This window comes from Priapulus caudatus, unplaced genomic scaffold (assembly GCF_000485595.1).
Source record: "Priapulus caudatus unplaced genomic scaffold, Priapulus_caudatus-5.0.1 Scaffold273, whole genome shotgun sequence".
Lineage (NCBI taxonomy): Eukaryota > Metazoa > Priapulida > Priapulimorpha > Priapulimorphida > Priapulidae > Priapulus > Priapulus caudatus.
This window is the reverse complement of record NW_014577334.1, coordinates 124,481-140,598: the sequence shown is the minus strand read 5'-3', so window position 1 is coordinate 140,598 and position 16,118 is coordinate 124,481. Positions and strand designations below refer to the sequence as shown.

The 16,118-nt window shown below is 45.0% G+C and overlaps 1 protein-coding gene and 6 non-coding genes across 7 annotated transcripts in view; 1 reads left to right on the top strand and 6 right to left on the bottom strand.

Moving 5' to 3' along the window:
* The window catches only part of LOC106808396 (dynein heavy chain 8, axonemal-like), a 58,572-nt gene that overhangs the window by 17,226 nt on the left and 25,228 nt on the right, over positions 1 to 16,118 (top strand). Inside the window, exons 35-55 of the mRNA XM_014811106.1 lie at positions 5,184 to 5,408; positions 5,712 to 5,884; positions 6,122 to 6,300; positions 6,901 to 7,088; positions 7,262 to 7,348; positions 7,506 to 7,613; positions 7,776 to 7,910; positions 8,414 to 8,575; positions 8,844 to 9,090; positions 11,512 to 11,753; positions 11,992 to 12,132; positions 12,522 to 12,759; positions 12,899 to 13,041; positions 13,205 to 13,339; positions 13,495 to 13,617; positions 13,910 to 14,123; positions 14,364 to 14,470; positions 14,778 to 14,941; positions 15,091 to 15,283; positions 15,475 to 15,597; positions 15,830 to 15,982. Coding sequence (XP_014666592.1) covers positions 5,184 to 5,408; positions 5,712 to 5,884; positions 6,122 to 6,300; positions 6,901 to 7,088; positions 7,262 to 7,348; positions 7,506 to 7,613; positions 7,776 to 7,910; positions 8,414 to 8,575; positions 8,844 to 9,090; positions 11,512 to 11,753; positions 11,992 to 12,132; positions 12,522 to 12,759; positions 12,899 to 13,041; positions 13,205 to 13,339; positions 13,495 to 13,617; positions 13,910 to 14,123; positions 14,364 to 14,470; positions 14,778 to 14,941; positions 15,091 to 15,283; positions 15,475 to 15,597; positions 15,830 to 15,982 — 3,480 coding nt within the window. The remainder of the gene's footprint in view (positions 1 to 5,183; positions 5,409 to 5,711; positions 5,885 to 6,121; positions 6,301 to 6,900; positions 7,089 to 7,261; positions 7,349 to 7,505; positions 7,614 to 7,775; positions 7,911 to 8,413; positions 8,576 to 8,843; positions 9,091 to 11,511; positions 11,754 to 11,991; positions 12,133 to 12,521; positions 12,760 to 12,898; positions 13,042 to 13,204; positions 13,340 to 13,494; positions 13,618 to 13,909; positions 14,124 to 14,363; positions 14,471 to 14,777; positions 14,942 to 15,090; positions 15,284 to 15,474; positions 15,598 to 15,829; positions 15,983 to 16,118) is intronic.
* On the bottom strand, positions 9,911 to 9,982 carry Trnaq-cug. The gene has a single exon. It is a non-coding gene; the product is annotated as a tRNA-Gln (tRNA).
* Positions 10,072 to 10,143, bottom strand: Trnaq-uug. The gene has a single exon. It is a non-coding gene; the product is annotated as a tRNA-Gln (tRNA).
* On the bottom strand, positions 10,408 to 10,479 carry Trnaq-cug. The gene has a single exon. It is a non-coding gene; the product is annotated as a tRNA-Gln (tRNA).
* On the bottom strand, positions 10,564 to 10,635 carry Trnaq-cug. Its single transcript has one exon. It is a non-coding gene; the product is annotated as a tRNA-Gln (tRNA).
* Positions 11,028 to 11,099, bottom strand: Trnaq-cug. Its single transcript has one exon. It is a non-coding gene; the product is annotated as a tRNA-Gln (tRNA).
* Positions 11,254 to 11,325, bottom strand: Trnaq-uug. The gene has a single exon. It is a non-coding gene; the product is annotated as a tRNA-Gln (tRNA).

Here is a 16,118-nt window from a genome sequence, read left to right as displayed (position 1 = left end):
CAGGTCAGGGACTGCTATAGCTAAAGCGGCATGCCAAGCTTGTGTGCTTATATCAAGGCTTGCACTCTAACCCGGCGGATCTTCTTCGCAGGTATGGAGCTGCTATATCTCCACGCATCCATACTTCTTGATGATACAAGCGTTTGCCCGGACAGCTAATCCTAACCCGCGCCATGTATGAAGGCCCTACGGCCGGGATCTGCTTCAAACAGTTCGGGCTGCTATACTAAGCAGCGTGCGCTACCTGTTCTTAATCAAGGGCGTTGCCCTACCCGGGGATCTCTTCAGCAGGTCGATGGCTGCTATACTAGCAGCATGCCTACTGTTCTTAATGCCAGGCGGCGTTGCTGCTAGAAGGTCCCGGGGGATCTCAGTTCACAGTGTCGGTGCTGGCTATACACTCATCGCATGCCTAAACTGTTCTTAAATCAACGCGTTGCCTCTACCCGTGGATCTCTTTGTGCGAGTTCGCGAGCTGCATACTAGCACGTGCCTCTAGCTGTTCTTATGCAGCGCGTTGTCCCTACCGCGGAATCTTCCTTTGGCGGAGGTGCGGGCGTGCGGTGGATGAGGCTCTGAGCCGGTGCCCGTGAGCGTGGGTTACTTTGAATCACTGCGTTGCCGGCTAAGGGCAGCGTCCCCCGCGGGATCTCTTCGCGAGGGTCGCGGGCGTAGGGATCTAGCGCAGTGCGAGCTACTGTTTTCTTATACAAGCTGTTGCCCTACCGCCCGGGATTCCTCTTTCTCAGGTCGGCTGCCTAATTACCTAGCGCATGCCTACTGTTATTAATCAAACGCGTTTGCCGCTTAAACCCGGGAATCTCTTCGCAAGGTCGGCTGGCTAATGACCTCAGACACGATAGCCTACTGTTTCTTTAATTCAAACGCGTTGCGGCTAACAGCCGAAACCATGCGGAGGATTCTCTTCACAGTTACGGCCTGCTGCTATACTAGCGCAATGCCTACTGTTCTTCAATGGCAAAGGCGTTTGCCTGGCTACCCGTGGATTACTCCTTCACAGGTCGGGCTGCTATAGGGCTAGCGCGCATTGCCTACTGTCTTAATCAAGAGGCAATTGCCTCTAGTCGCCCGGCGGATTCTCTTTCGGTCGATCGGTCGGGCTGCTATAACTAGCGCATAGTCCTATTCTGTTCTTAAACAATGCATTGGCCCTAGCCCGGGATTCTCTTACGGCAAGGTCTGGTCTGCTAGTAGCTAGCACTGCACTAAACCTGTTCTTAATTCAAAGCGCATTGCCCCCTACCCGGGGAGTCTTCTTCACAGGTCGGCTGCTAAATATCTAAGCGCATTGCCTAACCTGCGTGTCTTGAATCAAGCATTGCCCTACCCGGGATCCTCTTCCGCGAGAGTCCGGCTGCTATACTAGCATCATGCCTTACTGTTCTTATCAAGCATTGCCCTACTCGTGCGGGAGCCGGGGAATCTCTCAACAGCGTTGCGTGGCTGTCTATTAAACTAGCGGCATGCCTTTACTTGTTCTTTAATACAAGCAATTGCCCCCTAGAACGCGGGGAATCTCTTTCGCAGGTCGGACGTGCTATAGCTTAGCTGCATGCCGTACTGTTCTCAGAGCAACGGCATTGCCGCTAACTCCGGGGATCTCTTCGCCAGGTCGGGATCTGCTATATATCTAGCAACATAGCCGTACGTTCTAATCAAGCATTGCGCTCTTATCCCGGGGGATCTCTTCACAGGTCGGCTGCTATATATACTAGCGCGATGCTATCATGTTCTTAATCAAGCCGTTGCTCTAACCCGGTGGATCTCCTTCGCAGGTCGGCTAAGCTAATACTAAGCACGTGGCGCTACTGTTCTATAATCAAGCGTGTGCCCCCTACCCGGGATCTCTTCGCAGTGGTCGGGCTCCTAATACTAGCGCGTTGCCATGACGTGTCTCTTAATCAAGCGTTCGCCCTACCGCGGGGAATCCTCCCCCTTTCACAGGTCGGGGCTGGCTATACAGTAGGCCGCATGCCTTACTGTTCTAATCAAGCGTTTGCCCTACCCGGGATCTGCTTCTCAGGTCGGCGGCTGCTATAGGCTAGCGCATGACTACTCTGTTCTAGATCAAGGCGTTGGCCCTACCGCGGGGATCTCTCTCGCAGGTCGGGCTGCTATACTAAGCACATGCCTACCGTTCTTAATCAACGCGTTGCCCACGCCGGGGAATCTATTCAACAGTTCGGGCTGCTATAGCTAGCGCATGCTACTGTTCCTTAATCAAGTCGTTGGCCCTACCCGGGGATCTCCCTTTCACAGGGTCGGGCCTGCTAACACTAGCGCATGCCTACTGTGTCTTACAAGCATTGCCCTACCAGGCCCGTGCGGCAATGCTCTTCGGCAAGGTCGAGGCGTGCTATACTAGCGGCATGGCCTACTCGTTTTAAATGCAAGCATTGCCCCTACCACGGGGATCTGCTCGCAGGTCGCGCTGCCTAATACTAGCCCATGCCCCTACTGTCTTGAAACAAAGGCAATTGCCCTACCCGGGGCATCTCTGCAAGCCAGTCGGAACTGCTAGTAAACTAGCGCGTGCCTCGAGCTACTGTTTTCTTATCAAGCGTTGGCCCTAACTCCGGGGATGCTTTTGCAGGTCGGCTGCTATACTAGCGGCATGCCTATCTGTTCTTAATCCAAGCGTGCGCTAGAACCCCGGGATGCTCTTCACCAGGTCCGGACTGCTACTCTAGCTGCGTGCGCCTGACTGTTCTTAATCAGGCGTTGTCCCTAAGCCGGATTCTTCGTGCAGTCGGGCTGCTAATACTAGCACAACTGCCTACTGGGGGTACACTCGATTCACCCAAATCCAGCCGCCCAATATCCACCAAATCCCAACTCAAATCCACAGCCGGCCAATCCACCAAATCCACAAATCCACACACAACATCCCCAAATTCCACCCCAAATCCACAGCCACCCACCCCAAATCACAAAGTCCACCCCCAAATCCCCACTGAAATTTTTTACTCGACAACGCCATTCAAATTTAACGCAAAGATGGCAATATCCACGAAATTCACCCAGCTGGGCCAAAATCCAAACGAAATCGTCAAAACTTCCAAAAAATCCCACCCTAACCACAACGCCGAGAAATTCACATAATCCAATTCAGAAATTACGCATTAATACAAAAAACCTCTGAGCTTACTAAACATTTACGTTGAATTTCATCCAATGTACTATTAAATGTACATGTCGATTAGCGCGAGTGAAATTTCAGTGGATTTGGGGTGGATTGTGGATTTGTGATTTGGGGGTGGATTTGTGATTTGGGTGGATTTGGTGACTTTGGGTGGAATCGTGGTAACCGTGCCTACTGGGTCTTGAAATCAAGCGTGCCCCTACCCGGATGCATCTCGCACAGTTCGGGAGCGCTGCTATACTAAGCGCCATGCCTAAACTGTTCTTAATCAAGCGTTGCCCTTAGCCGGGGATCTCTCACAGGTCGGGCTGGGCGATAAGCTAGCCATGCTTACTGTTCTTAATCAAGCATTCGACTCTAACTCGGGAATCTCCTTCGCAGGTCGTGGCCTGCTATACTAGCGCATGCTCTACTGCTTCTTATCATAGCATTGCCCTATCACGGGGATCTCTTCGCAGGTCGGGCTGGCCTATGACTTAGCCAACAGTGCCTACTGTTACCTTAATGCAAGCATTGCCGCTAGCCGGAAATCGTCTTCAGCAGGTCGGCTGGCTATAACTACGCATGCCTACTGGTTGGCATTAATCCAAGCGTTGCCTCATACCGGATCTCTTTCCCGCGAGGTTCGGGGGCTGCTATAGTCTCAGCAACGTGCCTACCGTGTCTCTTGAATCAAGCGTTGCCCTAACCCGTGAATTGAGATGGTTCTTCTCTTAGCAGGTCGGGCTGCTATACTAGCGCGTGCCTACTGTTCTTAATCAAGCGTTGGCCCTAACCGGGGATTCTCTTCACAGGTCGGGCTGCCTATCACTAGCGGCGTGACTACTGATTCTTAATCAAGGTCGTTGCCTCTAACCGCGGGATGCCTTCGCAGGTCGGGCTGGCTATATCTAGCGGCAATGCCTAACTGTTGCTTAATCAAGGTCCCTACCCGGATCTCTTCTCAGAGGTCGGCCTGCTAATAGCACGCATGCGCACTGTTCGTAATCCCAGCGTTGCCCCCTACCGGGAGTCTCTCGCAAGTCGGCTGCTATACTAGACCCATGGCCTACGTTCTTCAATCAGCGTCATGCCGCTAGCCCGGGATCTCTTCACGGTGATGGTAGCTCGGCAATTCCGGCGCAAGCGTCCGTACCGCGACGTGGGCGCGCGATGTTCAAGGCCGGGGTGGATTGCTTAAAAAAATACTAAACGCGCAATGCCTACTTGGTTCTTCAATTCAAGCAGTGTGCTCGCTAGCCCCCGGGACTCTCTTCAGCAGGTCGGGCCTGGGCTATAGCCTAGGCGCATGCCCCTACCTGTTCTTCAATACAAGCATTGCCTAAGCCCTGCGGGCGGGGGATCTTTCCGCAGGTTGGGCTGCCTATACTAGCGCATGCTACTGTCCTTAGTCACGCATTGCCGGTAGGCCCGGGATCTCTTCCGCAGGTCGGAGGCTGGCATAACTTTAAGCACATCGGCCTACTTTCTTAAATCCAAAAGCCATGCCACTACCCGCGGTGGATCTCTTCAGCAGGATCGAGCTGCTATAACCTAGCGCGGTGCCTAAGCCTGCGTTCTAATGTCAGCGTTTGGCCCTAGACCCCGGGATTCTTCGCCAGAGTCGGGCTGCACTATGCCTAGCGCAATGGCTACTGTTCTTATCCAAGCGTTGGCCTGACCGCCGGGGAATCGATCTCCAGCAGGAGCGTCGGACCCTGCTAATCCTAGCGCCGGTGCCTTACTGTTTCTTCAATCAAGCCGTTGGCCTAGGCCCGGATCTCTTCGGCAAGGTTCGTGGGCTGCGTAATACCTGTAGCGCAGATCCCCTAAACTCGTTCTTAATCAAGGCGTTCCCTATGCGCGGGATCTTCTTCGCCCAGGGTTCGGGCTGCTAATAGCTAGCCCGCATGCTAACCCTGTTCTTAAAATCAAGGTGTTGCCTACCGCGGGATCTCTTCGGCGCAGCGTCGGGCTGCTATACTAGCGCGTGCCTACTGTTCTTAATCAAGCGTTGCCCTACCCGGGGATCTCTTCGCAGGTCGGGCTGCTCGGCATCCAGATGCTGTGGACGCGCGATGCGGAGGAGGCGCTGACGGCGGCTCGCAACGACAAGCGCATCATGGCGGCGATGAATCAGCGATTCCTCGACCTGCTCAACACTCTCATCGATCAGACGACGCACGACCTCACCAAGTTCGAGCGCGTCAAGTTCGAGACGCTCGTCACGATTCACGTGCACCAGCGAGACATCTTCGACGATCTGGTAAGTTGCCGCCACGATCGACGCCGGGGGTTTAGACGATACTCGCGAACAAAATGTTTTGATGGGCAGAATTTTTATCGTGAGTTATTTTCGTTTAGGCGGGCGGGGTTAGACGCCGGGTTTAGACGACACTCGCGACAAAATGTTAAGATTGGCGGAATTTTTTATTGTGAGCCATTCTCGTTTAGGTGGGTGAGTGATTGTGAAGGCATGTAGGTGCACCAGGAGGAACTCTGAAGCTCTGAACTCTGAGAACATCTGTGAACAGATGCGGAGGACTTTAATAGAGTTCTGCTTTTCTAGGTGAAAATGCATATCCGTAGTCCGGGTGACTTTGAATGGTTGAAGCAGTCAAGGTTCTACTTCAAGGACGACATTGATGAATGTGTCATCTCCATCACAGATGTAGATTTTAGCTACCAGAACGAATTTCTCGGCTGCACTGACCGCCTTGTCATTACCCCACTAACGGACAGGTAATTATAGTTCACACCTGCTATGCAAAATATGTAAATGAGAATTTTTTAGGATCGGTAGAGAATGTGAGTATATAAAGTTGCCATGGATTATGCAGTAATAACTAGCGTCAGCTTTGAAATGTGACCGTATTAGTGGGCATCATCATAGTTGTTATGTCGCCAACTGCGCCTTCATTAGCTATAGTTGCATGGCTTTCTCCACTTGCTGACTATACTGGTTGTTGTATCTCATAGGTGTTACATCACACTTGCCCAAGCGCTCGGCATGTCGATGGGTGGTGCACCAGCTGGGCCGGCAGGAACAGGGAAGACAGAAACTACAAAGGACATGGGGAAAGCTCTCGGGAAATACGTCGTCGTATTCAACTGCTCAGATCAGATGGACTTCAGAGGATTGGGCAGGATCTTCAAAGGTTCCATTGATTATTTTGCAGTTAATTAGCAATTATGAATTTATTAAACTTCATCTCGTATTTCTTGACTCACGTTCCACTTATTACTAATTGCTGGTAAAAGTTCAAATCGTTACTAAGGCTGAAGGCGTCGTTGCTGTATAGGTACCCAAGGTAATGCTAGTCTAGGGAGTCGCCTACGCCTACTCCCTAACCCTATAACCCTAACCATATCAGATAGTTACCTCGGGTACATATATGTAGTACGTACCCTATACGACAACGACCTTTCGTGCGTTACTAAGCAACGTAGCTTACTACTTACCAAGCTACTACTACTAAATCGTTCAAATAGATCACATTAAACTAACAGATCTATAGTCGTGCTTGGTTAACTGCTACAACCTTTACTGTAAATCCTTCACCTTTGACCACGTAACCTTACCAGGTACTTAAACAGAGTAAGTATCTGTAACATGTTCATCTTGCGTTTGCACTATACGGAGCACGGAGCGGTTTGCACTATACTAGACGGACAGAGCAATGGTCTCAGGATTAACCACTGTAATCTTTTCAGTAACTAGAGTAATGTAAACAAGATATTCCACCATTCATTTTCAGGCTTGGCACAGTCTGGCTCCTGGGGCTGCTTTGACGAGTTCAACCGTATAGAGCTGCCTGTGCTGTCTGTGGCTGCACAACAGGTGTACATCACGCTCACCGCCAAGAAGGAGAGGCGCAAAAGCTTCCTCTTCTCCGATGGCGACACCGTCACTCTCAACCCCGAATTCGGTTTCTTTTTGACCATGGTGAGAACGCTGGCTACGCTATTACCGACTGTTTTATTGTGAAGAGAAAATCGTTATACTCTGTTGCAGTGTGTTCTTTATAGCTTATTTTATATATGTATATATATATATATATATATATATATTAGCTTCTGGCGTTCATGGTGGTTGTATGAGATTATTTACTGTGACAGAATCCAGGTTATGCCGGTCGGCAGGAACTACCGGAAAATCTGAAAGTGCAGTTCCGAACCGTGGCTATGATGGTGCCAGACAGACAGGTAAACTCATTTTTATTTGAATTTATTACAATTTACCGGATAATTATCTCTTTTTTTTATTTTGCTGTTTTTATATTCTCTTGCTGGATAATTGATTGAGCTTATTTTTGCACAATTTAATTAAGCATTCAATAAAAAAATTTGTTGATCCATACAGATTATTATGCGAGTGAAGCTGGCCAGCTGTGGTTTCCAGGAGAATGTCATTCTGGCACAGAAGTTCTACACACTGTACAAACTATGTGAAGAACAACTAACAAAGCAGGTGTGTTGAATAACTTAGAAAATGTCAAAATATAATGTCTGTAGCCAGAAATCTTCTGCAAACATTGTGCACACAAGCATTGTTCACTACCATGAACCCATGTGTGTATATATATATATACATGTGAACTATTATATGTAAATATTGTGTATGTACACATAGGTGCATTACGACTTTGGTTTGAGGAACATCCTGTCTGTACTGCGTACTCTGGGATCGAACAAGAGAGCGAGACCTGAGGACAGTGAATCTACCATCGTCATGAGAGTGCTACGTGACATGAATCTCTCAAAACTGGTGACGTGTTTTTGGCATCGTATATCAATTTTAATTTATTATATTATTAGGCAATATTTTCAGGAATCTCTCATTAACGTAATTATTAAATGAATTGCCAGTTTTCAGTGATATACGCATCTATATTAAGATAAATTATGGTATAGTGTGACAGAGTTTCTGAATTATTCACAAAGTTGTGGTGTATGCATTGGTTGTATGGTGGCCCCACCTTAATCAGGACATGTCAAGAACCATAAAAATATCCTGATTAAGCAGTAGTTCCGATTCAGCAGTGAGTGCATACATAACAGAGTGTTTTTTAAATGACATGTGCCCGCTTATCCGAGGCCTGATAAAGTGGGGACCATTGTACTGCATGGTTATCTCTCGTTTCCATATATAGCTCACTTTCACAATGATTTGTCAATTTTCAGTCAATTTGCTTTTTGTCACGGAACTTTATGTGTAAGTGAGTTTTTTAAGGCAATGAACTTATAACCGATGTCTTGTATTACGTTTAGGTGGATGAGGATGAGCCGTTGTTCCTCAGCTTGATCAGTGATCTGTTTCCTGGCATCCAGCTGGATAGTGCTAGCTATGATGACCTTCAGGTGGCAATACAACATCAGGTCGATGAGATGGGTCTGGTCAACCATCCGTCATGGAATCTAAAAGTCGTTCAGGTATGTTGTGCTGTCTCATACTCATACCTCATATGGAGACGTGTCATACACCGGGTAGGAATGCAAACATCTTGGATGCTTGTGTTGTTGAAGAGCATTTGCATGCTTGTGTTGTTAACCAGCATTTACATATATGCTTGTGTTGTTAAACAGCATGTGCTCTTACGCGTTGTGGATGATTTATATACTGCGTCATCTGCTCGTTCTGTGAACGTCGGGTGTAACGGCAAGATTTTTAAAAATTAGTTGTTTTCCCGGTGACCCACAGCTGTACGAGACACAGTGTGTGCGTCACGGCATCATGGCGCTGGGTCCTAGCGGAGCAGGCAAATCCTGCTGCATTCAGACGCTCATGCGATCCATGACGGAGTGCGGCAGCAGTCACAGGGAGATGAGAATGAACCCCAAGGCCATCACGGCACCGCAGATGTTTGGAAGACTCGACGTGGCCACCAATGACTGGACGGACGGCATCTTTTCTACGCTGTGGAGAAAAACCTTGAAGACGAAAAAAAGTATGTCACAGATGGGAAAAACCCATCTGGAATTTCTTGATAAATGGATTGACAGATGAACATTGAATGAATTGTTAAATGATGAATAACATTTCTTACCATATGAAATGTGAAAAATATGACAGTAACATTGGTCCAAAACGTTCCAAATGCTAACCATTACAGTACAGAAACTTCTTATTTAGTATCATTTTACATATTCAATTGATCCCAATTATATTGTTTTTGTTGTTATTAAATTTTTTTAAACTCATCTCAGAGTTCACAGTCCTGAGTGCTAACCATACAATGGAACCTTGTTTATGATTGCATTTGCTATCATTTAAATGACCCAAAAAACTATTTTAACAAATTTTAGTGTTTCTATAGGCTATTAAAAAACAATGTAGTTTCGAATTCAACCAATATTTAAACTTGCATTTCGGTATTCAGTGTTCTGAGTGCTAATCAAGACACGATGTAACTGATTTCAATATCCTTCATTAGCACTCAAGTAATCTCATTGATATCTGTGTATATTTTAAACAGCTACTCAATTTTACCGTGATTTAGTGTCGCTGAGACGGTATACCCCCCAGGGTACGGTCCGGTATACGGGAACGTACCCTGGTACCAGGGCATATAAATCAACGTGATTTATATGCTCTGCTGGTATTATCTAATATGCCGGACCGTACCTTGCCTACTCCACTAACTAGTCTAGGGAGTCGCCTACGCCTACTCCCTAACCCTAACCATATCAGATAGTTACCAGGGCACGTTCCGGCAGTACCCTGGGGGACATAGACCCTATGAGCTTTAGTGTCCCTGTTCAAAATTTAGGTTCCACCGAGATTTGAACTCGGATCGCAGGATTCAGAGTCCTGAGTGCTAACCATTACACCATGGAACCTTATAGTTGATTACATTTGTAATTATTTAAAAATGACCCAAGTGTCTATTTTAACACATTTTTATTTTTAGTTTTGTTATTCAAAATTGAGGTTCCACCGAGATTTGAACTCGGATCGCAGGATTCAAAGTCCTGAGTGCTAACCATTACACCATGGAACCGTAATGAAATCCCTATGTACACCCTAAATAATCTCATTGATATCCGTTTTAATTTGTCACAAAACCTAATTGTAACCTATGTTATTGTTTTAATCTGTAGCAATAAAATGTTTAGGTTCCACCGAGATTTGAACTCTATTAACGGTGTACTAACTTTTACAGCATGGTTTAAACCATTGACCTTTATTCTAAGATTCTTTATAAACACATAAGTAATCTCATTGTATACTTCCACCTCAACCCAATTTGTTGCTATAAAAATTTAGGTTCCACCGAGATTTGAACTCGGATCGCAGGATTCAGAGTCCTGAGTGCTAACCATTACACCATGGAACCTTATAGTTGATTACTTTTGTAATTAGTTCATTTGAAATGACTGGTGTTAATTTTAACGTAATTTAGTGTCCCTGTTCAAAATTTAGGTTCCACCGAGATTTGAACTCGGATCGCAGGATTCAGAGTCCTGAGTGCTAACCATTACACCATGGAACCTTTTATTTAATATTATTGGAAATTATTTAAATGATCCAAATGTCTATTTTAACACATTTTAGTTTCGTTATTCAAAATTGAGTTTCCACTGAGATTTGAACTCGGATCGCAGGATTCAAAGTCCTGAGTCCATATTACACCATGGAACTCTGGTAAAGTCGTTTATATACACCCTAAATAATTTCATTGATATCTGTTTTAATTTGTAATAAAACTTGGTGTAGCAATTAAATGTTTAGGTTCCACCAAGATTTGAATGCTTGTAATGGTGTGCTAACCTTTACCATATGATTTAAGTCATAAAACCTGATTCTAAGATTTTTTATAAACACCCAAGTAATCTCATTATTGTATGGTTCTACTTCAACCCAATTTATTGCTATGAAAATGTGAGGTTCCACCGAGATTTGAACTCGGATCGAAGGATTCAGAGTCCTGAGTGCTAACCATTACACCATGGAACATTTTGTGTGATCTTATTTGTAATAACCTGCTAGCATATGGAACGTGGACGTTAAACGGATATGATGATGATGATGATGATGAATTGATGATGAATAACTGAATTGAATCATATATGTCTATTTTAATGTATTTTTTTGTCGTTATATAAAATTGAGGTTCCACCGAGATTTGAACTCGGATCGCAGGATTCAAAGTCCTGAGTGCTAACCATTACACCATGGAACCATTTTTGTTACATTGTTAATACGTGCAATTATTTTTACATATTGGCTGAACCCAAGACCAACTACACAGAACATATAATTAAGAATTTTGCCACCAATTGTGTTAAAATGTAAATAACACTGCTTTAAAGGGTTAGGGGTCACAGAGATCTGGGTATATTGACTGAATGGTATTGTTCCTTCACAGCGGACCATGTCTGGATTATACTGGATGGACCTGTTGATGCTATCTGGATTGAGAACCTCAACTCAGTGCTGGACGACAACAGGACGCTGACACTGGCTAATGGTGATCGTATTCCTATGTCACCCACCTGCAAGGTGCTGTTTGAGGTGCACAACATCGACAATGCCAGCCCAGCCACCGTGTCACGTAACGGCATGGTGTACATGAGCTCATCAGCGCTGGACTGGAAGCCCATACTTCAGGTTGTAATGTGGTTGGATACGGTGCGCGCACACCGACAACCAACTGTTCTATCGCATCGAGTAATTGAAGCGGGGATAAATGCAATCTACAGACAGTTAATATTGAGAACTACTCTTTCCATCTTCATAACAGTTGTTGTCTTCTCAAATTAACTAACGTGCCAGTAAATAAACATAAAATTATAATCATGTTTCTTTCAATGGTAGGATTTTTAATTAACGTGTGTTGATTTTTTAGGCCTGGTTGAACAAACGCGCAGCAGCTGAAGCAACGATTCTTAAGCAACTGTTTGATGAGCTATTCCAAGACATGTTCACTTATGTCAAACAAAGCCTCTTTGCTAAAATGGTTGTACTTGAATGCAATTATATCAGACAGGTAAATGTCACCAACGTTCTCAAATGATTATTACTAGCTACAACTTAAGTCTTCCCCCACCAGCTAATCCATTATTAGACCAGAAAAACTATTTCATTATAATCTAACATTTCACCAACATATGCGTTCGAAATTGCTTAAGGTTGCCGCACACCAACCGATTTTTCACGCGATTTGATCGGCCCGATAGAAATCAGCTGATATCGGGTAGGTGTGCGCGTTCATTTGTAGACGATTTTATTTTTATCGGGTGATCGTTCCGAATCAAACATGTTTGATTTTGAACCGATGACCCGATGAGCCGATGAGCCGATTTTACAAACGATGAAGCGATGAAGCGATGTAGGTGTGCGGCGGCCTTTACCATTTTGTTTTGTTTTTGGTTTCAGTGCATTGATCTGCTAACTGGTTTGATTCCAAGCAAAGAGGAGGTAGGTAATCTGTCGGCTAAACACTTGGAGAGGCTCTTCATCTTTGCTATCATGTGGAGCTTGGGGGCGCTACTGGAGCTGGAAGATCGATCGAAGATGGAGGAGTACATTCTGAGTCACCCAAGCAAACTCGCATATCCCGAAATCCCGGAGGGAAGCGGACAGACGATATTCGAGTTTGTCGTCGCCGCAGACGGTAAGAACGTGAATAGTGACGTGTAGACGAGCGAGATACCGCTGCGTTTGTACCCAACGTGCTCGAACAAAAACCGCCTCACTGTAAGCGCAGAGTGTAATCGCAACTGTTTCAATCGTCTTCCTACATTGCCCTGCAGGCGATTGGGAGCACTGGTCAAACAGAGTGCAGGAGTATAAGTACTCATCCGAGGTGGTTCCAGAGTACTCGAGCATCCTTGTGCCTAACGTCGACAATGTGCGCTCCAACTTCCTCATAGACACCATCGCCAAGCAGCACAAGGTTAATAACAGCTTTAATTACAATTCAAAACGCTGCTTTAATGCACGTTAATTTAAGGTAAAACGCAACTTATCTGTACATATTATTTAAAGCATATTAAGCTTCTTCTTATACACGACGCCATGTGGGAAATGTTTCTGTAACGTGCTCTGTTTTCCTTTAGGCTGTGTTACTCATAGGCGAGCAAGGAACAGCTAAAACAGTGATGGTTAAGGCATACATGGCCGGATATGATCCAGACCAGCATATGGGCAAGAGCTTTAACTTCTCGTCAGCCTCCACTCCAGCACTCTTCCAGGTAATGACACCATATATCGATATATTCTACAGATTATGCACAGATGTTGCTCATTTTCATGTTAAAGTGATAGTTCATAATGATAGCAGCACCAGGTGTCCCCACTAAAACTAATATTGCCTATAGTTATTCATGAATCTGTTCTATATGCATAGCGCACTATTGAGAGTTACGTTGACAAGCGGATGGGAAACACGTACGGTCCACCAGCGGGCAGGAAGATGACCGTATTTGTTGATGATATCAACATGCCAATCATCAACGAGTGGGGAGATCAGGTGCGTTAGAATCAATATATTGGAAACTAGAATAGACGAGGGTGTCAAAGATAAAGTTGCTGGATTCTGGATTAGTAATTGCAGTTATTATCTAACATTGTATGACAGTTTTCAAGTGTGATACCCTGGAAATGTCTTTTATTAACTATATTTGTGTAGGCGTTTACGTGTTGTGTTTGTTTTGTATATTTTTACATCGCCTAGATAAGATTTCAATGAAACGAACATTCCTTATTTCCTTATCAGAGCATGCTTAATGAACAAGATTGACAGAAATGTTCTTTTCAAACAGATCACCAACGAGATTGTGAGGCAAGGCATGGAAATGAAGGGCTTCTACTCGCTAGACAAGCCTGGTGACTTCACGAACATCGCTGACATGCAGTTCATCGCTGCCATGATCCACCCTGGTGGCGGTCGCAACGACATTCCGGAGCGCCTCAAGAGACAGTTTACCATTTTCAATTGCACACTGCCGTCGAACGCCTCAATCGATAAAATCTTCGGTAACCTTTTGAGCTTTTCCCATGTAAATTTAGAGGTTGATGATCTCAGTGTTGTTAATAGTGATACTCGCATAACTCGGGCTTACAAGCATTCGCTGGCATTGCAAATGTGTTGGCTAACTCACTAGGACGGCGTTTTGAACAACGTCGGCTTTGTTCTTGTCATCAAAGATGACAAAAACTAGTCGTGCACTCGGCTGCTCAGTCATGATGACGGTCTGTCTCTAATTGTCTCTGCAGGTGTTATTGGCTGTGGATACTTCTGCAGCACCCGTTTCAATGAAAGCATTGTGGAGCTCTGCAAGGATCTTGTGCCTGCTACTAGAACGTTGTGGCAACAGACAAAGGTGAGTAGCCTGTAGGAAAGGTATTTTATGGCAAAGTGCCTATATGTATTAGCAAAATGAAATGTCAGTGCTTTGATAGGTCAATGGTTACCCAGCTATGACAGTATGAGTTCAACGCAATATGTAATCAGGCATGTTCTATAAATGTAAATAACAAATAATTTTTATTAAAAAGATTATTATTGAAAATCATTTTATTTGTGATTTTTTTCTTCCTTTTTTTAATTCTCCAATCTTGGTATTATTTGCATGTTATTGTAAAATGTTGAATTGAAGTCATGATAAATTTCCCATTTCTTTTTGCCAGGTGAAAATGTTGCCCACACCAGCCAAGTTCCACTACATCTTCAATCTGCGAGATCTGTCTCGCATTTGGCAGGGCATGCTCACTATCAAAGGATCCGAGTGTACAACGAAAGAGATGCTGCTGTCTCTCTGGCAGCACGAATGCACGCGTGTTATTGCAGACAGGTATATGAGTTCCTAGTGTAATGACCCCTGCCATTCAGCTGCCATTCTGGAATTGGAAATTATTTAATCAACATTTCAATCGTGATCATCATGATTACCGTTTCTAAAGGGGATTTAAATTCATCTAAGAGCTGCTCTATTTTCTATAGATTCACGAACGAAGACGATAACAAGTGGTTCCAAGAGGTGATCCGGCGGGTAGTGAAGACAAATGTAGGTGAAGAGTTGGTGTCACAGATCGTGAAGGAACCCTTCTTCGTCGACTTCCTCAGAGATGCGCCAGAGGTTACGGGAGAAGAGCCAGAAGATGCTGACCTTGAGGCACCAAAGATATATGAAATCGTACGACACGCGGTGGTTATGCGCACGCTCAACTCTTTTATATATATTGTGGTTTCTTGTACAGTTTTGTATAGAAATAAGATGTGTGTGACCTGTGAATAGGGTTAAACATCTATCTTTATTTTCTCGTGCCCGCACATCATCTCTCTGCAGTATCGTACTTGTCGCATCATGTTGAACTCTCTCTCCAGATTCCAGACTACAATTTCTTGAAAGAGAAACTCCAGATGTACATGCAGATGTACAACGATACTGTGCGTGGCAATGCTATGGACTTGGTATTCTTCCATGATGCCATGAATCATCTAATGAAGGTAGATATGCAGACATACTTCAGCACATCTGGTGTATTTCAGCAATGCGCAGTCATTTGAGTCACACGTCTGCTTATTGACAACCACATATGTGTTCACGCAAAAATTCCAAACTCTAACAATGCCGCGTGCAGATTCACTTTGTAGAAGATTCTGTACGGATAAGATGTTATAAATGTGGTACGTTACAATTTCGATTACGATGTGCAGCATGTTGTTTGTGTATGGATAGATATCAAGGGTGCTGAGGACAGCAAGAGGCAATTCTCTGCTAGTAGGCGTCGGAGGTTCTGGCAAGCAATCACTCACACGGCTTGCCTCCTACATTGCCGGATACAAGATCTTCCAGATAACACTAACAAGGTACTTGTGTTGTAGTGACGAGGTGCGTTAGCGACTAATTCCTTCTCATGCATGGAGAATAAGTGGCTCACTGTCTGTGTATGTTCATATTCCACTTGTTCTTATGCGCTCTCACTCAATCCTATCCTAAATCGTTATCATTATTTGTTCGTCACTAG